Source organism: Vidua macroura, chromosome 8 (genome assembly GCF_024509145.1).
Source record: "Vidua macroura isolate BioBank_ID:100142 chromosome 8, ASM2450914v1, whole genome shotgun sequence".
In the NCBI taxonomy this organism is placed as follows: domain Eukaryota; kingdom Metazoa; phylum Chordata; class Aves; order Passeriformes; family Viduidae; genus Vidua; species Vidua macroura.
The window spans coordinates 20,028,243-20,050,928 of NC_071578.1; the positions used below are offsets into that span (position 1 = coordinate 20,028,243).

The following is a 22,686-nucleotide window of genomic DNA, read 5'->3' on the forward strand; positions in this document are numbered from 1 at the left end:
ACATGACCCTGTCTGTAGCTGTTGCAGATGCACCCACTAACCAGGGGCCTTATGCTGGCCACAGAGGCCTGTGTGCAGCCACAAACCTGCTGATTTCAACTACTGCCCATTCGTTTTAAAGGAAACATGACACATCTTCTAAACAGTTTATATGCTTAAGAACAGCCATCATCTCACTTAATGGTGTGAGAGAAATAACCACTGCAGGCCTCCTCTGTGCTCTACATGGGTGGAGGTTCTGCTCCTCAGGCACCATCAGCCCTTTGTCCAGGGCACAAGGGGCATGTGCCCCCCTCCCCACATCACCCCCCAAAGGCACCCTCCAGCAGCTGTGCACAGCAGCAGCACTAGGAGCAGGGTGATACCTTGGGCAGCCACATGTGGTTCCCCCCAGAGGGAGCCTGAACAGGGACTGTGGCCACTCAAACCTTCCCCTCTTCACTCTCAGATTCCCTGGTTTCCAGCAAGCATCATGTGATCATTTTTCTCATAGAGCTCAGTTGGTGACTGTGGGGAACAAAGGGGCATCTGTGGTGATGCAGTAGCAGTAGCAGACTGCCGTGCCCAGTCCCATCATCGTGAAGCAGTGCTGCACACAGAGGAGGCAGCTCTCGGCTGCCTTGCACTGGGCACAGGCCACAGGCTGCTCTGCGGCTTGGCTGTGCCCACCTGCCCCTTGCTGGGTGCCAGCAGGCAGCTGCTCACAGCTCAGCTGGCAGCAAAACCAGCCTGACTCAACTTTGTAAATCCTTCCCACTATTCTCCAGGATAAACACAGCCATGCACTGGGCACCTCTTCTGCTGCCCAGAGAACTACAGTCCAGTGCACAAGGAAAACTGCAGAAAGCAGACACTTAACACCTTGTGGATTCACCCCATTTATTGCAGGCAAACAGATGGCAAATAACTAGAACACAGAAAAAGTTGTAATCTGACTTTGGCCTCTGATTTTCCTGTGTGATTGACAGCACAATGAAGGAAAAAAAATTCTGTTTATTAAAAAAAAAGTGAAAGAGAGGATGAAAAGAATGTTGAACAATTAGCGACATCTCATGTGAACAGATGGAGGATTAAAAATGACAAGGAAATTCAAAGCCATGCCTAGCATTCCTTACTGCAAACAAGATTCTGCAGGGGGTAGGGATAATGCTCTCCAAGGAAAATCAGCAGAGGATAAATCATCCTTCTGGCTTTGTGAGCAGCACAGTTTACTTTGGGAAGACAGTGACCACCTCGTAGCCCTCCGGGGGAGTCACCCGTTCCCGCGCGTGCTTCTCGCAGTAGATTTGGTCTCCCACAAAGAAGTGTCCTTTCTGCTTGAGATTGGTGCCACAGTCGCTGCACACGTAGCACTCGGGGTGACGCTGCTTGTCCCGGATCTTCACGAACATCCCTCTGGGGAGGAACGAGCACCGCTCAGTGCCCACCACTGTCTCCCTCCTCCCCAGCCACCTTCCACCCAGCCCAGACCCAAACCAGTCCCAAAGGTGAACAATTTTCTTCACCTCCTGACAAGTCAAAGTATAGGCCCTGCCTCTGGTCAGGCAAATGTTAACAGCACTTTTAGAAGCCAAACATGTGCTGGCATGGAAACTCTCCTCTAGAAAGTGTTTCCCAGCATTGACCTGTGTAAGTTACACAGGGACAGTCCTATCTATCACCTGTGGTGGCAAGAATTACTGTGATAGCATCTTTAGCTGGTGGCTGCAGACAGCACAACAGCATTCAAATGCCCAGGATCAAATGGCAGGCAGTAGCTTGACCATCTGGGGAAGCAAAATCCAGGCACAAGCCAACTGGATGGCAAAACAAATGCAGAAATGCAGGGATGAAGGCTGCACAGCCAGCACTGCCCTTTTGCTAGTGACTGACTTGTGGGAGAAGCACAGAGACTACATCCTGGTTTCCATCTCAGACATGGCTGCTTGGGAGCTGCAGTGAACAGATCCAGCCAAATGCAGGCCAGCTCTTACTGGAAGACTTCACAGCTCAGCCCAACAGATGACTAGGAAAACTACAAAAACTACACAGCAGTTTGTTAACTACCATCAGCCCCAACACAAATTTTCCAGTATTATTTTGTTCCAGCAGCCATCTCTATTTTCTGTAATTCGTTAGTTTTGAGTGCTATTCAAGGCCTTGTGCTTTCTTCTCCAGACCTACCCAGCTGGTTGAATGATTACAGGGTTTGTCTCTGATTCATATTTTACAGGGTATGGATTGCCTCTCTAACGAATCTGCTGGTCCAGATGCTCCAGGCATGCCAGGACCATGCAATCAGAGTGTAGCAGGTCTCAGCAACAATCTGATAGCCTGTGGCAGGCACCATCTGAAAAATCAGGATTCTTCCATGACAGTGCAGGTTTGGCTACCAGTACTTGACTGCTGTGGAGTCAGCTGTTAAGGGGGCTGCAGGGAAGAATTTGAGGTTGAAAAACTGAGGAACTCAAAGACATGGGTTTTCAATGCTGGGTCCCCCATGTGGTCACACTTATGATACAGCAGCTCTGTACCAAACCCAAACCCCAGGTCAGCTGGAATTGGATTTTACCCACATAAATACAAAAAACACATTATGTCTGCATAGACACGGTGGAGGTGTGAGGTCCTTCAGGAAAGTAGAGAGCAGAATGCAGCTCTGCAGTCCCCACTGCCTCTGACCACCAAGGCAAGTCTCCATGCCACACCCGGGAGCACCGAGACAGGAAATTCATTACATACACAGGCCCTGAATGGAAAGGTCATTTTGTTTCCAAATGCTGTAAACAGATTTCAGGTCAGCCAAACACTGCAGCAGCAACTGCCTCAAGGCTTGAGTCACAAGGACTTGCTCTGGTTTCCAGTGATACGGATCTGCAGATGGAAACCCAACTCCTGCCTTACTGCAGGGACCTGCAAAGTTAGCGTTAGTAAAGCTGGTGAGAACAAATGTGCCTTGAGTCTCCTGGATGCACTGGATGTGGGTAAGTGAAGCTGTTTGGGTGCACTCCCTCAGCCCCTGGCACAGGCATGGGCTGCTCACCTGCAACCCCAGGGACAGGCTTACTTACACAATGCCAGATCCACACTTGTCACACATGGGCAGCTTCTGGGCATTCCCAATCGATGAGGCCACCTTTGTGGTAGGGGCTTTGACGCTCCTAAATCCAGATGGTTTGGTAGGGTCTCCTGGGGGTGGAAGGAGAGTGCTTCAGAGCATGTGAGGTGCGTGGCTTGAGGCTGTTCCTCCCAAGCAGATGCTCTGCTGGGGGCATGATATTCTTTAACCCCAGCTCTGAGGCAGGGATTCATGCACGGAAAGTGGGCAGGGATGTGTGGGGAGGAAGGAGAGGAGGCACACAGCTGAACCTTGCCCTGGAAATGTGAGGGCTTGGGACGGTGGGCAGTCAGATGAGATTATTTTCTCATCTTAAAAGCCCATCAGACTTCAGCTGATGTGTCTCACATGCACAGATGCACAAAGCAAAGCAAAGCCTGAGCCTTGGCAGCACTGGAGTCTGCCTGATGTGTCTTGATCACACACTCAGGGTCAAGCTGATTCCCAGATTTGAGCTCAGAAAGAGGTGGGTGTTCTGTTGGGAGGACCATCAAAGCCCTTTTCCAGTTTGCTGTCTGTTTTACAGCAGAGTTGGTTCCCCCAAGACTCCTGGAAGATTTAGTTAGCAAACTCCTTCTTGCAGAGCCCTGGGACACTAGGGATAACCTTGCACTCCTCTCCTGTTGCATAGCATGCCCCAGGTACCTCCCTATTGCAACTTCTCTGGGGCAGGGAATTCCTGCAGGGCCTTTGCAGGAGACATTGTGCTGACCTGGATGCCTAAATCAGCAGTGGATTCTAGATGTGGGATATGAGGCAAGCCTTTAAATATCTGCAGGGAAAAGGGAGCCTTTTATAAAATGACACCAATGATGGGACTAACTTAATCTATATGAGTTTTGTAAAGGGGTTGGACACCAGTTAACAAGGGAAGGAGGCTCCCATGATATTTCACCAGAAACACCTTGGACTGTGAGGGACACTGATGAAACCCTTCTGACCAGTGTCAAACCAAGAGCACATTTCCAATGGGCATTCCCAGTGCAAGGGGCGGAAAAACCCTCCAAAGACAGACCCTGGTGACCAGCCATATCAGGGACTCCCACAGCCCAGGGCAGCATCACTGACAGAAGAGCTGAAGGAAAAAGGGGGGAACTGCCTACCTCAGCTGTGGGGCAGGTGATGCTGCGTTGGTTTGTCTTTAGGGCAGCCTTCAGCACAGAGGTTTGCACCCAGCTCTGCACAGATGCTGGTCCAGAGGTGCAAGTTCCCTAACCCTCCAAACATAGCAAGAGCCACCTGTCCGCCAAGAGTTGCTGCAAGTGACCCTCACTGGGAAGCAAGCAGCAGCAATCACATTTTCAGACTCTTCCCTATCACCTCTGTTCATTCCCTTTGCCTCAACCAGCACTTTGCTCTTATCAGCAACATCAACAACACGTTTTTAAATCTCTCCTAATCAAACACTCATGGGAAACACAGCGTGTTCCAGCCAGTGAAACACTCTCCAGTTTTAAGCACAGGTCAGGTCTTAAAAGACCAGCCGTGGAGCTTCCAAAAACCCATGCTCAGCCGCTGTGCCCGGCCCAGGCTCTCAGCTGGTGAAAGTCAGAGCAGCCCACACAGCCAGCGATGCCCCACGGGCCTTGTCCCACCTGGGGCGATGGCTCACAGCTGCCAACCACAAGCCATTGCCTGGAGCCGGGCTGGGAGAAGGCGCCATCCAATGTGCCATTTATCACACGAACGATCTGACTCGCAGCACTGTGTGCTTGTTTGCTGCTGGCCGAGCAGCACGGCAGGCTGGGCCATGGGGCATTATCAGCTCACTGTGGAATAATGCCAGAGCCTATCCCGGCCCATGATCGGGCAGGCAAACCTTGTGCCAGAGAATCCCAACAATGCTGCAAATCTTCAAAGAAAGATAAAACAGAGAGGCTTTTGCTTCTTATCTTCTTCAGCACTACTAAGCACGGGGGGGGGGAGGACCTTGGCTTGTGAGAAGTCCGAGTTACTCCTTCCATGCAGGAGCTGAACCCTGAGGGCAAGCTGCAAACACCCAATATTTAAAAGATTCTTTCGGGTAGGTATTTTAATAGCTTATTAGAGACTCCATGATCCTGGTTTCTTTCTTCCTATTGTTTCCTTATTTCCTTCATTTTGCTGTTTCACCACAGCTCCCTCAGACCTACCAGCACTTGGCTGATCTGTTTCTTTTTGTGGTGAATATATCAGCGTCAGGCTTTTTTTGGATTAAACTGAACGTTCCACTGCCAAGCTAATAACACAAATGACTGCCCTAAGGAGAAAAAAAAGGTAATTCTTGGAATTCTTTTCCCATTCATTTATTTAATTTTATTTAAGGGGAGAAGAGAGCACGGTTTAGCCCCCAAATAAGTTAATTGGCTTTTTTATCTTAAACACTATAGCTCTGAATTGTACAAGTCCAGACCTAAGATCAAGAATGCCAAGATGAGTGAATTTTCAGAGGTCAAAAGCTATGAACTGCTCACTGTAATCCAGTTTCTATATTTTTATATTCAACTGCAGAAGGGGATACTTTTTCTTGTGTAGGGGGATGGAGTTCAGAAGCAATAGAACTCACTGAAGAGCACTATCTTGTGATACCATCCAAAGTCTTGACTCTAAGATGGTCTTTAATCAGTGAATACTATCTTAAAGGGGGCAAAACTTTAGAAACTATAGGAGGTTTTGTAACTTTAAAAATTCCTTCTTGATAACTAAATGTTGCAAGGGTTTATTTCTGGAGTGCACACTCAATGATTAAGCAATGATATGGGCCCATAGACACTGAAACTAATCAATGAGAGAATATGAAGAGATCAAATTAGTGACAGGGTCTGTAGGTTTCTGTAGACACCACCTACACATGCTATCTTGAACAATCAACAGCTAAATGGAGAATAAAGTTTTAAATGTTACTCAACCCAAAGAACAGCAGAGGGGAAGAGCACGCTCGGATCAGGTACTCACCTTTCTCCTCTGACTCCAAGATCTCTTGCAACACAAGAAATGAAGCAGACTGTCTGGGTGGCTCATTTGACTCTTGATTCTCCTGCAGCATCTTGTAAACCTCAGATTGTCTGTCTATGGCAATGCTGCCTGGGGTCTGGTTATGCTGATCTAAACTGAGGAAGGAACAGAGAATCCTCTTGTTAAATGGATGAAAACTAAAGCCAATCCCTCTTGCAAAAATTCACGATGCATCATATGACTGAAGAATGAACGTGCAAAGCACACGCACGACAGGAGGCCACGAACACGGAGGGGCTGGATGTGCTCCGGGTGGGACTGGCACGCTGGGCTGTCTGCCCACTCTGCTCTCAGCAGCTGCTCACCAACTGCCCCCAGCCAGGGTTTGCCCTGCTTCACAATTACCATACACTCCAGCAACTAAAACCTTCTGCCCAGGAAACCACAGCTCTGTAAATAGGAAAGTAAAGAATTCATGTGCTGGGATGGGAATCCCACGTAGTAGCTGTGCCATCCACACATGTTCCTTGCATGCATAAACTACCTTACATCACTGTGAATCTCAAAGTTAAGTTTATTCCATTAAAAAAAAAATCTTTGCAAGTACCCTATGAATTGTTTGTAAGCGTCACCTTCACAAAGTAACAGCTGTAGGATCTAACTAGAAGATTCTCTGATTGGAAGTAATTTAGTCTGGTTTTCAAGTGAGTGTTACTATTTCCATTTTCTAGGTGGAGCTCACTTACAGTATTTTACTAAGGTTAATGAGCAGGTCGAGGGCAGAGATTTCTGCAGCTAAGGCTAAGCCCTCAGTGCAGCTGCCCTGAGGTGCTGCTCCCACTCTTCATGTCATGAGGGACTTGAATCCTCGTCTTAGAACCCAAGGTGCTTCCAGGGCAGCTTTTCACAGCACAGGGTCATGGAGAAGGAGGTCATTGTGCCACTCGAAGGGTCTTTGGGGATAAAAAGAGTCTGGAGGAAGTACCTAAGATATACTCCACATGAAGTGGGTAGAGGATAGGCTTAAACTGCAGGAGCATATTTAGAGTATCCCTTGGGAAAAGCTTTCCAGTATGTCTATTGACACTGAAATACCAGAGGAGATTGTTGTGGACAGGTGAGGAACCTCCAAACTAAAGGATGTGAAAATAGTCTGGACAAATATACAGTGGGAATTATTTAAATCAGTGGTTTAAATTGCCAAATCCTGGTCTAAGGGATGGACTAAAGGACACAGGAAGTTCCTGCCTGCCTTGTGTTCCGTAGCTGCAGTAAAACATATACAATAAAATGAAATAGCTGACAAATCTCCTCTGATAGCTCAATTCTATAATGTAGTATAAATGTAAATGGTCTACTTGGTTTCACCATTCTTGCACTGTGTGATTGCATGAAAAGTACATAAGCATCCTGAAGTTCAGACTAAATTGCAGAGGGAAATTTTTTTTCTCAAGGAGGCAACTGCATACTTTCAATGCCAATGACCGATTGAGTCATCTGGGAGTTACTCTACATAATAAACTCTTCAAGCATCAGAAGGAAAATCATCACATGAGTTATAAAATGCTATTTCCATAAAAAGGATTTCATAAAATGTTTCCATCTTTAGCAATTTTCAGTGGAGCAGGAAGCTCATTAGACATGCAAACAGTTGAAGCCTGAATCTCAGTTACTGAAGCCTCTTACCCAAATAAAAATAATTATGTGCCTTCTATTGGACAGAAGATGTCCCATGCTCTACATTACATTAATCTCTTGTAAACTCATATACTCCCACTGCTCTCTCCACCCATAAAAACATTATGCAAGAAGCCTTTCATTGCAGTTTGCATACTAAGAATGTTTCAATAACATGCATCCAAAAAGCAGAGGCTAAATAATCTTTAAAAGCATTAGAGTCAAACAGAGCCATCACATTTCAACCATGCATTGTGGCAGTGCACAACATACACATCAGCTCTCCCAGGAATGCAGCCTATACGTCCACTTGACGTATACAAGATGTCCAAAAGGCTATATAAACCATCAAACTCAGATTTGCACCAGCAGAGTAAAATACCTCAAACTGTCAGGGCAGAAGGCTATGCTGCTTAAATTAAACAACATCTCCAAAAATATGTGTATCTTTTGAAAGGGCAAGGCCACAGGCACAGAAATTGTACCTGCAAGATACTGAGTCTCTGTATGCCAGCTGATTTTTGGCACCTCCTGTTACACAGGTGCTTTATCTGCAGCAATCACCAGCAACTGGTGTCCTTTTCCATGCACACAACTTCCCTCATGCAGAAACTTTGTAGGGAAAAACCCCAAGCACATTTATTGGGACTTGGACTTACACAACCGTTACTGGATCTCATTGCTGCTACCATGGGAAACTTGCAACACCGACTGACTAATATTTGATCACTGAGCCTTAAATATTGACAACAAGATAGTAATAAAAACCATAAAGACACAGCCTTGCACAGAATCTTCATAAGCAGATTATTTTTTACTACTGATATTTTACTATTTTATGCCAGCCTATTTTGCAAAGCTTACAAGGGTCTCAAGGCTGCAGGAAGGCCCAATGCTTGGAGCACTCCCTTTTGCCAATAAACGATTGCTGATGTCTGGGCTCCTTTGTGAGCACTGTCAGTTCTCCAGGCCAGCACAGAGAGCTGGCAGTGTGACCACTTCTGGTGTGCATGGTACTGACCACAAGCCAGAGGACTGACTTACAGCAAGTAACTGCACTGAGTAACAAGGTAGGAGTAAATCCTCAGCCTCCCACTATCTTTTGGCTCCTGGCACATGGCAAAGCTTGGCTGTGTGGGTCCAGGGCTGAGGACACCAGCTTTTCTGCTTTGAAGTACATGGATCCCAGAAGGGAACTGTGAGCAGTCCAGGAGCCATGAGATCTGTCTGTGTCCTTTTCTGCCCCACGGAAGCCCTGGAATGGACCACTGTCCTGGGCCACATGTCACACAGATGCAAGCTGCTTGGTCACATAGTAGAAGATTCACAGTTCATCCTTGACTGGACTGCTCCTGTTAGACAGAAAAACGTCTTTCACCTGTCCCGACACTAAAGTCCTCCCTGTAAAACTCAGAGGCTGTCACTTAGAGGCACAGACCGGGGGGTTCCCAAGTACCACAAAGATGACATCAAACAGCACCCAGACCTTGTGATGCTGAGGCTCACCACAAGTCCTGCAGACCTCAGAGCATGCTGAGCATCCTCCACTCCTTTGGGCAGAGGTAGCCTGTGCTGCAGCAACCTCTGCAGACAAGCGGGTAGGGGTGGGAACACAGCTGTCCCTCCATGTGTCTGGTGCCTGCCAGGCTGCTCCAAACTCTTGACTGTTGTCAGCCAAAGATGGAGAGCATGGGTACCTGCTTCAGCCTGAAATGAAACATGCTCAGCATACACCCATGGCCAATGAAACAGAAGAACAGACTGGCAGCACCTGTCAGTCACAAACATCAAAAGTTATTTCAAGTGCAGGAAAAATACCAGCTTTCAGGATAAAGCACTCTCCTACCCTCAGCAAACCCGTCTGCTGCAGGTGAATCCTCCAGAAAAGCCACCAGGTGCTGTCAAGTCCTGCTGTGGGGGTGGGCAGGGGGCAATGGACATACTGACACACTAAAAACATGTTTTGGTGTTTCCCAAGACACAAGGCAAAGAAAGCTCCTGTGAAGAGTCATGCACTGACATTGGAAGGGTGAAATGTAAATGCTGTTTTCTTGTGACTGGAAAATGCCATGAGCCACAGACAGGAACGAGGGACTCGTGGACACCGAAATGCAGATGAGCAGATATGCTGAGCTGGCTGCAGAGGCCATGGGCAGGTTACCTGGGGAAATCAGGGCTAACAGAAGAGATCTGCCCCTGCAGGGTGTCCATGATGTTGCTTTGCGAATAGAGCTGCAGGGGAGAATTGAACTGCACGTGCAGCACTTTGAGTCCTGGCACCTCCACTTCCACAGGGCTGTTGGGGCAGACCTGGGCCACGTGCTTCAGCTGCTCAGGCCCCACTCGGACCTGGCTGGGGCTGGAGGAGGCGCTGTGCCTGCGCCGCAGCTCGGAGCTCTGCAGAGGGTCGTACACGGAGGCGATGGGAGCCTGCATCGCGCCCACCGGCGATGGGCGGCTGCCAGCCCACGCGTCCACACGGGCAGTGGGAGGTGGGGTTGTTCAAGGTTTGTTTGGGATTTACATTGCCAAATTGAGGGGAAAATGCAGAGGAGGAAGAAAGGAAAGAAGAAAGAAATTAATGAAAGGCAAAGCCAAATACTTCAAGCCATCAAGCAGCTGCAGAATACTGCCATAAGGACACACCACTGAATACACAATTTTACAGGCTTCTGGCTAATGCTGTGCCTCTGGTCTCACACTCCAGGTGTGTCCACACAAAAACTAAAAAGCAAGCACTCCACTGATAAACAAATGCATGGGCTGTAAAAGCAATGAAGAAGTGGCAGTAGGGGTTTCATTATACAGTAACTCCCTGTGCACACACTTGTGGTCCCACTGTCCAGACAAGGAATGCCACCTTCACTGCTGCTCTCCTCAAAGCTAGCCTTGGCATCCTGCTGGGGAGTAATCTCACCTCCCATCCCAAACCAGATGTGCTCAGCAGTGGGGCTTCTCCATCCCCACTTGCTTTGTGACATCAAATACAGTGGAGATATTTTCTTTTATTTCTCTATGTACTACAGCCCTGCATTTATACCACACACCCTCTAAGGACAAAGCATGGACTAGGTCTCCAGTCACATCACCATGTACAGTGGCAGGATCAAGTGCTGGGGTCAGACAGGTTGTGTATCTGCAGGGTGCAGGATGGGGATGCAAATAAATGTCAGGTAAACCCAGAAAAAGGTCAGGTATGTACCAAATAACTCAGGAAAACAGATGGGCATGAATTTAAAGGCAGCTGGAAGGATGTGTGAAGGGAGAGCCTAGACATCCTGTGCTTGTGCACTGGGGAGACTACAGTGGGTTTTTAACAGCAGGCTGAGGTCCCTGGCTCTCACTGAAAACTAGCAGTAATTCATATGCTTTTGATGACTCTGTAAACAAAAGCATATTAGCATCAAAGCCTCATCCACAGCTTTCCCAGCATTCCTTTGCAACTTGCTGTGTTTCAGCAAGGAAAGGATGAAAGAGATTCCATGTATCCAAGATGGAGCAGGGCTAGCAATGGATGTTCCTGCTAGGAGGAGCAGAGTGAGCCACAGCCCTAGAAGGAATCCACCTCTTTGCTGATCCCTGCAAGAGAAAGGGATCAGCTACAATGTTCCAGCCAAATCTACCTGGCTTCCAGGGAGTGCTCTCACATGGAGGGGACACCAGAGTAGACTAGGGATGGTATCTCACTGCCAGATGGTCCCATCAGGTTAATGCAACTTCAGATTTTCCTCGTCCTTGCTCTGCTTTTGCCCAGCCCCTGAATGAGGCTGCTGAGTCTACCAGAAGCAAATGAAGAACAATTTGCCACCTCATCTGCCAGTGGCAGCACTGTAACTCCCTAGAAGGGACCATGCTGCAGACTGAACTGCCAGAGCAAGGAGCTGGTTTTACTCACAGGAAAGTTGTCAGGCTTGTGTTAAACCACAATCAGGTCTTTGTACCCTACAACAGCAGAGGCTGAAGTTATTTTTGCCTGACTTTTTCTGATTTTTTTCCCAAGTCAGAAATTTAATCAAATATTACCAAAAGCACTGGTCTTCCATCTTTTATTATAGAAATAGCCGAAGTCTTCTAGGCAGTTTGATATTGCTATGCAGAGACTTAGGGCAGTTAAGCAACCTGACCGTCACAGCCAGAAAATTTTCAGATCGCTCCTGGTTAAGGAGGAAGCTCCTGGTTAAGCTCCTGGAGCTCCTTCACCTCCAATGAAGAAAAGGGGAACTTTGAAAATCTAGGATAAAATAATGTCTTTGGTGAGGTTCAGTTGCAAACACAAAAATCAACAGGCCATTTTAAGGTTGGGACCTTTTCCAATCTCATACATAGAACCCCTCACACAGGAATGAATGTTTCAGCTATTTTTTAAAACTCCTGTGAAAAGCAAAGTTTGATAATAAAACACAGAAATATCCAAACTAAGGCAGAGCCTGTCTCTGAATCCCAGGCCAGCTGGGAACAGGGACGGGTGTGCTTCCTGCACTAGCTGGTGCCTTTCCTGCCCAGCATTGCAGCGAAGCCGGCACAAAATGCTAACTTTAGGAAGTGCTTGTAACAAGCTATCAGGCACCTGCTCAGACCAGCGGGCTGGTATGTCACGCTGAACGCACGTGGAAACTGCGTCGGTCTCTGCTAAACAAAGAAACACAACAGCATTAATTTCATGTCTGCACCTCATGAAACATCCCCCACTCCTCCGAGCCCTGTCCCTGGGAACAACATCCACGCTTGTGCCTCTTCTACTTCCGTTGTCCTGAAAGAGAGCTTTTCTTGGTTTAACAGACTGGTACCTTTGCAGTGAACTCGTGTCTCCTGAAGCCTTTTCCTGGAGGCCCAGGGAGGGAGGGCAGGTGAGGGAGGTACTTACGGCTTGGTAGGCTCCAGGGCCCCAGGTGATGTTTTTGTCTCCACCGCACTGTTGAAGGTCTGGATGTTCTCTGAGGAGTAGAGACCTGCTGGGCTGTTGTACTGAGCAGTGATCACCCTGGGGGCAGAAGCTGTGGCAGCAGTGAAGGGCACTGCACTCCGATTGTGTGCACTTCCTATGTGCCTTATTTCCTGCATGCAAAGGAGCAGAGGCAACAATCAGAGGTGCTCAGGCATGCAGGTGGATGTGACAGGGCAACCCCACAGCCACTGCAGTGGTGGCCTTCATGTGTGGTCTCAGCTGAGGAGCAGGTGACCACAACCACCAAAGCAAGTGAGCATTCTCCACATGGCATGAGGGCCCATCCTGGACGGCTTCAGGATGACTTTCAGGACATTTTAGTGTTGACATACTGGTAACATAAGAGCTCATAAACACTGCCAGAGCTATTAGCTCAAGGTGGACACATCTGGGAGCTCCTGCAAGCCTACAGTAAGCTACAGGACCAACTTTCCCACAGAAGACTACAGATTTTAAGTATTCCTTGCAATTCCTGAGAGCAGGGTTGATTTCTATGGAAAACGAAGTTGAGGGGCAGAAAGAAGAGCACTTCTCAATGACATCTGAAAGTTCAGCTTCCTTTAGATAAGACAACCCAAAAAAGAAGGGATTTGTCATTACTACAAGTATTCTGGAGCATCTCTGGTCCTTCAGCTAAGACCAGGGTTCATGGCTGTCTTTGATGAACAACTGGAATTTCTAGACAAGAAAATCCACAACAAAGGTGTGAATATGACCATTGTTAATACAAAAGATTGTCCACAGGCAGTGGCAGCTCACTTTTAGCAACTTCTTCAGCATCAGAAATACAAAATATCATCCGGATGTTCTGGGTTTGCTGCAAACTGGAGGCTTCCAGCAGTAGTAGTGTACACTTAGAAACACAGGCTACAATCTAATAAGAAAAAGGGTAAAACCAAGTTAAATAAGACTTGAGCTAGGACTCTTCTTAATCACAGGCAGTGCTAACAAAAATGAGGACATTTCTAAGCCCTATCACCAGTTCAGCAGGCTGGGAATTAGCAGCCTTGTGGCAGAGACAACAACATCCAGGGCTTATTTCTCCCCAGTGAAGATACTTGACCAAAGCAAAAAGAAAGTATAATTTGGCCTCACTAGAGCAGGCATAAGAAAGGGCTAGGAACCACAGAGGTGGCTGAGATATCAAGGGCTAAGAGATGGCACCAAAATAAGATTTTTGAAATGTTTCAGCCAGCCATAGAGGTTGGGCATGGCTTCAATACAGGGCTAACAGCCAATGGCACAGCATGAAAGGGGGCACTTCTCAGCATGCTGGGCCCATGGGTCCCAGTTCTAACACAACTAGTTCCCACTCCCACTCTAAACAGGCACTGACTTCTACAGCAATGATGTGAGCTTTTACTGCCCTATGAACATGTCTCAGTGTTTGTTTGATAGAGATATAGTTACAAGATAAACACTCATTAGAAAAAAGTATGACTTAAATCCCCCTACAGATTTTTCTTTAAATCACTTTTTTGTCTCCAGACTTCCTTAGGCAGCTGGCTAGCCTTCCCAGACTGACAGATGGGAGTCATTTCACTTCATGGCATCAGAATGCTATTTATGGCATCAAGCAGAGCATAGAATCCCTCAGAGAAGAGCAGCTTGGATCCAAATGCCTTATGAGTTACAAGTAATTTGAAATCAGAGGGGTAGCTCAAGATGTTCAGGTGTGGAGTGACAAGGCTGCTCTCCCACAGCTTTCTGGCCAATAAGTATGGATGTTAGCCATGAAACTTTCCCACACACCAAAGGGAAAATGACCCTGGAGCAATTAGCTAATCTCCCTTTGTTGCAATCTCATTCAAACCACATAACTGGACTTGTGAAAATAGTCCTTCCCATGGCAAAAATGTGGATTTTAGCAAAAAAAAACCAACTTTAGCCCGTATATCAAACCATGGGGAACAGTTATATCAGCTCTAAATACACATGGTAGCCCACCATTCAGAGGCCACGAGTGGGAGAGGGTTACAGATGTGCACACAAATAGTCAGTTTCATGAAAGACTGAAGCAGAAGGTTTAGGCTAAGGGGGTTATATTCTTAGGTCAAATAGGCTCCACGTTGAAATCATGTCACAAGATGTGTTGAGGAGACATTTAAACATTAACCAAGAATTAAGGAAAGGGAAGTAATTTACAGTTTGGTTGGGCTTTTTTTTAAACTCTGGTTTCCTAAGAAAGTAAGGTGTCTCAATTACATATCCAACATGCACATGGGCATGTTGAATCTTTGAATGTGTCAGCCAAGTCAAATTGAGTTTGACAGTGATGGAGGCCTCAAGGATCCTTTTTCCAGCAAGTGTTGAGAAAACAGGGCAGCTACATGGAGAAGAGACTGACATCACATTAGTGCCTTGACTCTAAGAACTGCAACACACACTTCAGCACAGAATCCACATAAGAGCTTTTGTCCTACTTTTGGACACCAGATAGGTTTTCTGCTGTGTAGTAACACCAAGACCATAAGTTAAGCTTTCAAAATTGTTGGAACATCTCCAGGAGCTCTCAGGTGTACAGAGGTCACTGACTATAAGGGAGTTTAACAGTTAAATAGAGAAACTGGTGCAGAACCTGGTGTCTGAAGATTAGAAAAATCCTATGTGGAGAAGAGCACAGAATGTGAATAACCCAAGAGTATACAGACAAGTATTACAACAGCAGTAGCATTATAAAGGGCACTTGGATAATCCAAATTCTCCAGGACTTCCTGTTACACCATGCTGTTCTTTCTGCTCGAGCTGTGGAAGGAATTTGCAAAGAACAAGTGCTTTCATGATCCCAAGATCAAAAGATAATGCGTTCTCACTATTTATCTAGGGATTTTCTAAAACTGCCAACCAACTAAGGCCTGTGCTGTGCAGCAGTTTTGTTAAAACCACAGCTCCTGGAATCATGTTTATGTGACAGTCTCTCACAATACTGGAAAAAAAAAGTCAGATAAGTGACACTCCCAAAAACCTGTCCACCAGTAGGCAAGTGGAAAACATTAGTGCAAAAACCCAACTACACTGTGCATGTGGGGGGATAGTACCTAGTTTATGCATTTGAGATGCCTAGGGTTTGCCTAAGGCTGTGGCAATCCCAGGACCAACACAAGGAAAAGGGGGCAAGTAGCATTAAACAGCATCCCTGGCTGGAGCACAGGCTGCAAGAGCAGTAAGCAATGGTCTGTTTGCAGAGGAAGAACTGGCAGTCAGCTAAAAGGACATGATCTTATCCAGTCAGGACATGACCTGCTCTTTCTTTGAGAGCAGTACAGAGGAGTGTGCTTAATGTTAGATCCCTTCAGAGACACATTCTGTTGGCACCTGCAGGCAGAACTGGAAGCACTTGCCTCACTCTCCCCGCAAGCTGTGGCACTACCTCAGTCCTCTTACATCAGCCCTGTCAGCAGCGAGCAGGGATACCAGCAGTTGTTATTTTGGTCTGAAGCTGGGGTATGGAAGCTCCCGAGCTACCAGGTAGGATATTCAAGAGCATTATTTTACCACTATAAACTGATACCATGATAGTTAAATAGTTTTGTCTGCACAGACATCAGTCTTTCTCCCTTCCTTTCTTTGCAGGGCTTCTGTTTCCAGAGGGCCCAGCAGAGTGACTAGACCAAGCTAAACTAGATCAGCAACTGCACAGACTTCTCTACCAGCTGCTTCTGAGCTCTTGCTTCACTTTGAAATTGAAGCGATTCCTTCAACAGCCCTATCTAAAACTACCCCCGCATAAGAACAAGCTCAAAACGGCTTTGGAGCACAAGCCCACATTCTCCCACTGCAAATGTCCCCATCTCACAGAAAAAAAGCTATTTTTCAATTCCAAGGACAAACAACATTTGTAGCTTCAGGTCAGACATGCACATCCTCTGCCAGAAGAGTTTTCTGGGTGCTGGCTGTTAGTGGCAGTAGCCCTCTCTGGGGCAGATGGGACACAGCTGTGTGCTGCAGGCACTGCAACACAGCCATTCTAGCTGGGTGCTAAGGGGGTCCCACAGCCACCACCACAGCCTGCCAGCAGAGAGCTGCCAGCAAAGGTGCCAGGCTGTGAGGATGGGGAAAACATCCCTGTGCCAGGGCAGGAAGCAGATCAGCATTTCCTACTGCACCAGCTGCAGGCTGCGTCATGGGGAATTATCAGGGAAAACAATGGCCCCTTCCTCCCTCTCATATGAGGCCATCCTCAGTGATGCTGACGTCCAGGCTGTGAAATCCCCACAGCTACATCAGCTGTCACTGCTGTGCCTGGGGCCAGCCAGTGGCTGTGGCATGGGTGTCTGCTTCCTCCTCACCAACACTTCCACCACTGGACCCATTTCCACCGTTGGGAATGGGGGCATGTGGCTTCAGGGAAATTCCCAGCTGTCAGTGAAGCAGCCAGCCAGCCAGCCCAGGATAAGCCACCTCTATCAGCTGAGCTGGGACTCATCCTACTGGCATAAAGCCATCTGGACACCTTCATGGCCTCGTGCCCTCAAGCAGGTTGGGAGCAGACTGAGGTGAGGGTGGGCTCTTGGGTCCCTTCCACACTGCAGTGACGTGGCCAAGGCCATCCTGTGCAAGGCATGTACGGATGTCACCACCACCAGAAACAGGAAAAATCTGGAGGCTTTTTGTACTCACTGAATAAACTAAACCAAGATGTGCAGGGTCAAGCAGCCTCTCCCGTTAAGTGGGGTTTTCCTCTCCCCACAGCATAGCCTGAAGGCATTCAGCTGGGCTAGGCCTCATAGATGCTGGCTAATGCCCTGCTGCCACCCACCTACAGCACCCTCACTCCCCTGCCTGCCCCTGCCCCTTCCCAGGCTACCTCTCTGCAGTCTCTGGAGGAAAAAGAGGTCAAACATGGAGCAAAGGGCTACTCAAAACCAAAAACTACTTCCAGGTGTGCAGTAGTGATTCAGAGACTGGCCAGCTCTTAAGAGTCAGGGGATTCACTCTCACCTCATGTCACAAACTAAAAAAAAAAAAAAATTAAGAAAATAAAATTAGCAGCCAGACACTGCAGTTGCAGGGAAAAACAAAAGTCCCCACAGGAGCCTGGAGCAGCCAAGTGAACCAACAAAACTTGCTGCCTCACAAGGCCTCAGAAACGTGGGATGTTTTTGCATCCCAAGTCAGAGCCCAGAAGCTCAGGGCAGGCAATGCTGGATTGCACACCTCGAGAACCACGCCAAAAGGAAACAAGATGAAACATTTCTCAGTACAAATGTTTACTCAGCTCTAAGAAAACAGGCCCCTGACCAAACCTCAGAGAGTGAGAGCACTCTGGTCCTGTGAGCAGTGAAGGAGAGCAGAGACCAGCAGGCAAACCCCCAGCTTCATCCTTGCCCTTGCAAAGCCACCCAGGGAGCGAAGGCCATACTTCTGACCAGCTGGCGTGTCTGGGGGGAGGCTGCTTGTGCCAAAGACACAGCAACAGCTCAGGAGAGGACATCTTCATGGCAAACTCTACCCCATGCTATGTTTCATCAGCTGTGATCACAAGTACGAAGAAATGCCTTTACTTTCACCTCTCCCTCTATTATTGTTTGGGGTTTTTCAGCTATGGAAGGATCTTTTGCAATGCTTTGAAATCTGATTAAAAATTAGGAAGGGTTTGGGGTTTTGTTATTGTAGGGGGGTAAAACAACAAGACTAGCTTCCCACATCCTCTCCCTCCACGTCCCTGACACATTCCACACCCATGCAGTAATGCCTCTTAACCAAAACCAGCAGGTCGCAATATGCCAGCACAGTTCAGTGTCAGTATTGTTACTTTATATACCTATTGCTTCATGCATTGCCCACACATGCACAGCCTTATCAAAGGCCAAGCCAGCCACACACCCAGTTTCTATAGCCCCCGCCTGCTCCGTATCCAAGGAAATAAAATACACACGATGGAAACAATGACATCACTCTGTAAGAACACAGGACAGACATTTTAAAGAAGCTTTGGGAAGACAGAAGTGGCTGTCTGTTTCTATCATCCTAAAAATACCCTGATTCACCCTCAGAGCTCCTCCAGCTGTTAACCTCTGTCTGAAGGTTATTTCTATTAAAAAAAAATTCCTTATGTTTGAAAGCCCTTACTTTTTGTGATTAAGAAAAGCTGAAGTGTCCATCTCAAACCAAGAGTTTTCACTGGCATTCTCAAGGTCTGATGTTAATACTTGTGCCTTATTGCAAAGGGGATATATAGCCTTCAGGGAGCCAGACTAGTTTTTGGAGACAGTCTGGGTATTGACTATCCTTGAAGCTGGACTCTCTCAGCTCTTTCTCTACATTACCTCACTCAGCAAAAACAGAGACCTGGACCCCACTGGCATCTGTGTCTTATAAAAAAAGCCCAAAACAAAAATACCCAAACAAACAAAAAACCAAAACAGACCCCAGGTCTGACAAGACTTGGCACAGTCAGAAGATACAGAGTTTTGCTGTTTATTTTACCAAGAGGCAATTCAGCCCCTTGGGTACAATTCAGACCCTTGGGCCCTATGTGGCCCAAGATCACCAGAGGGCACAGCTGACTTGAAGTTATGCTGGTCTCTGGTCAGTATCATAAGCATTAAAATTACCTTAGCCCTCAAGTAACTTGTTCTCTCTTGCTGTGACCACTTTTCTCAAGAGACATTAAGCAGAAGGGAGAGGCAGACATGTTATTTTAGTCTTTCCCACTGTTGTGAGGAAAAGATCTTGATGGGAAAATGCCACTGAGTTATCAGCCTTAGAATCTGGGTTAGAAGTGCAAGTGAACTAACTGAGTAAATATGCTAAGAAGACTGTCATTTCCTTCCTCTAGTGTTGCCATGGGCACCAAAACAAAGCTAGCTCAGCTGCTGAGCCATCAACACTGAACCAGCTGCTGCCCCTTTTGATGAAATGCAATTTTGTCATCACTCTTGCCTCAGTTTAAATTAATTTAGAAGGATAAGGATAATGGCAATGAAATAATAATAAGACTGTAGCTCTTTCATGGGCAAAGATCAGCTTAGACAATGAAGTCAGTCTTTGGACTCAGGACTTCGGGGAATGCATGGGAGGTTGTAGAATGCATTTTTATTTTCCAAAGGCAAATAAAAGTATCTTGAAGGTAAATTCCAAGTAAGGGAAAACACTTCCACCAGAATGATGGAGCATGTCACCAAATATCAGCCTCCAAAGGATTACAGCAGTAAACAAACAGTCCATTTCAAACGGGGTAAAAAATGTGTAAGCAGAGATCTTAAAATATGTAGCTAGTCATAGACAAGCTCTTATGCACTGGTTCCTGAGACAAACTGAAAATTAAGTTATTTTGCAAGATTTTTTGCAAAGATCTAGCAGCTACATCAGTAAAAGAGGAAGACAAAAAGAAGGTGGACAAGCGTGAAAAACTTCTAAGATACCAAAGGTAGAAGAGGCAACATCTAACAAACTAATTCTAAGAAAGGTGGTAATATATCTGAACAAGTCAATTTCTACAGCAAGGGTTTTAAAGCCTTTTTTTCTTTTGAGCCTGAAGTAAGGCTATTCACATGTATGATTTTATGTCTGCATTCAAATGGCCACGTGCAAAGCCAATGAGAACCATTGTCAGAGGACCCTGGACCAGGATTTAAACAAACCACTTGGACTCAGCACGTCCTATTTTCTTTGGTAAGTGAATTAATAAGTGTTCTGCACTAGACTGTTGCCAAGAAAAGCAAAGATACTGTTTTCACTGGCCAGCAAGTTAAGAAAACCTGGACAGCTCAGTTTTGCCTTCGAAGATTCAGCTCTACTCACAGCTTCAACCAGTCCTGCTGGAAAAATGGTATCAGCATCTTTGTGGTAAAATTCATAGCAATTTGCCATGTTGGTATACATACACATAGCATTTTCTGCACTCTGCTACTACTGATTTGCAGCAGGCCTGGCCAAAACCCCTGATGATGCTGCAAAGACACAGCACCAGAGCAACTTGGCCAACACCTGCCACATGCTCTGGCAGGGATCAGCACGCTCTTCTGATTTCACGCTCCAAGCAGAAAGACCTCACTACAAAACTTACTTGCGGTAGTCAGCTACTGAAAAAGCAAATGGGAAAAAAACCCCAAACAATCCACCAAACAACAAACCCCACAACCTTACAACTTAATGGTATTCCTGCATTTGGCATAGCAGATTAGGACGTTCAGGCACTGTTATGCCTTAAGAGTATATTGTGGTTTTGCAGACATGATGCATCTCCCCTCACACTGCTGAGTTCCTGTCTGAGTATGCAGCAAGCAAAGCCCTTTAAATTTAAGCCCAGTGCTCTGAACAACAGCAAGCCCCACTCACACACACAACTGCAAATTATTTAATCTGCTTTAATTGAAAGGAAGGGAATAAGAAAAGACAAGACTTCTGTGAGTTTAAATGTTCCTCTCACACCAGGAAATAACTCTTCAAGCATCAGCCATCAAAGGGGTCAAAGCCTAATTTTCAGGTAACCATTGATTTTTAGTATGGGATTAAGACAATGGTCACTGCTCAGACATAAACTCTGTAACACTAATTTCTCCACACTCAGTTGTCCATCAAAATCTCCTGCTCAAGTCAGTTACAGGTTGCTACCAATAAATTCAGTTGTACTATACTTACAAACTAGCAGTATCAGGATATCTATCCAGTGGCCAGAGCTAGAACCAGGACTAAGACTGAGGTTAGGGTTTAGGAGGGGATGTCTTCCACCACCAGCATTACTATTAAATCCTGACCATCTATCCAGGCTGCACTGGGGGGGAAAATGTGGTGGGGCAGTGAGTGACAGGGGAGTTCAGCAGCAGGTTTCTTGATGCAGTTAACTAAAATTAGTGAGCTACTTTAAAATCCCATTTAAGGGATGTGTTGTGCTGTATGTTTGATTTTATGGCATTTAGCTGAATTCTTGCTAATGGCTGCATTGGGAAATTGGTCTCTAGGATAGAGTCTCCTGCTAAATTAAATGACAGCTCTCTGCATCCTGCAGCAAAGCCGCAGTGCAGACTCTGGCCCACTTTGGCAAGAGATAGCCCCCAAGTCTCAAGGTTGAAGCAGAGCCTTTCCAAAACCTGGGCAGCAGAAGACACAGATGAGACCTCAGCTCAAAAGTGTCACAGACAGGTATCACCACATGGCTCCAGCTCAAACTAAGTCCAAATGGCGCAGTCACACACTGTGCCTTGGCAGAGTTATGAAATACCTGGAGAATGCCGCACCGATTTCTTGGGCCAAGCAACACAGAGAAGCCTGATGTGAAAGAGGACATGGACAGATCCCAGGCCAAGGTCTGGGCAGGGTGTTGCTGCACATGTGCTGCTTTAGTCTCAGGTCCTTTCCAACCAAAACAGCCATGTTATTGCTTAATTAATTGCAGTCAAACTAGTTTTATAATCTACTTATTTTGCTAGAAAGACTCACACAGGATGTGTGCTTGGGCCAGAATCCACTGGGGCCATGTCACTGCCCCAGTGAAAATCCAGACAAATGCTACTGACTTTAGTGTAGTTATTTTAGATTTTTTTTGCAGTGTAATCCTCTAAATCTAGCCCAGTCAATGCCCTTGCACAGATCCCTGTTATTATTACGTTTACTTGACAGAGGCAGCAGGCCAATGAGGCAAGGCTGTCAACAGGTTACAAAACCAACTTCCTAGAGAGAGGCTGCATGATCTGCCACACAGATAAAAATGTAAGATGCTGGTGTATTTCTCTTCCACTTTCTCCACAGCTAGACTGCTAAGAGCTTAATGAGTAAGAAAAAGAAAACAAAAAAACAAACCAAGAGGAAACATTGAGTGAATAATATTCTTCACCCCTCAAGTATTTTCTATCAATGACAACCAACTGGCTTAGCACAGTAGCAATTATTTACTGAGCCACAGTGTCTCTACAGAGCCTTCTGTGCCCTGTGGAAGGTGTGAGCATGCAGATGGCAGGAGACACCTCTGACCCAAGCAGGTTACCTTAGGCATGGCACCCAATTAGCTCTCCACAGCAGCAGGATTCTCACCATAACAGAGGGAGTCCGTCTCTCAAGGCCTCCAAGGACCACATGATCTCTCGATAGC

At 46.6% G+C, this 22,686-nt stretch overlaps 1 protein-coding gene across 2 annotated transcripts in view; it reads right to left on the reverse strand.

The window, feature by feature from the left end:
- Positions 1–862: 862 nt before the first annotated feature.
- Positions 863–22,686, reverse strand: part of PDLIM1 (PDZ and LIM domain 1) — a 43,847-nt gene continuing 22,023 nt past the window's right edge. For both annotated transcript variants that reach the window (XM_053983658.1, XM_053983659.1), the window contains exons 4-7: positions 12,573–12,763; positions 6,032–6,186; positions 3,051–3,168; positions 863–1,395 (exon numbers count right to left, since the gene is read on the reverse strand). In XM_053983658.1, the coding sequence (XP_053839633.1) occupies positions 1,209–1,395; positions 3,051–3,168; positions 6,032–6,186; positions 12,573–12,763 (651 nt within the window). In that variant the 3' untranslated portion in view covers positions 863–1,208. The remainder of the gene's footprint in view (positions 1,396–3,050; positions 3,169–6,031; positions 6,187–12,572; positions 12,764–22,686) is intronic.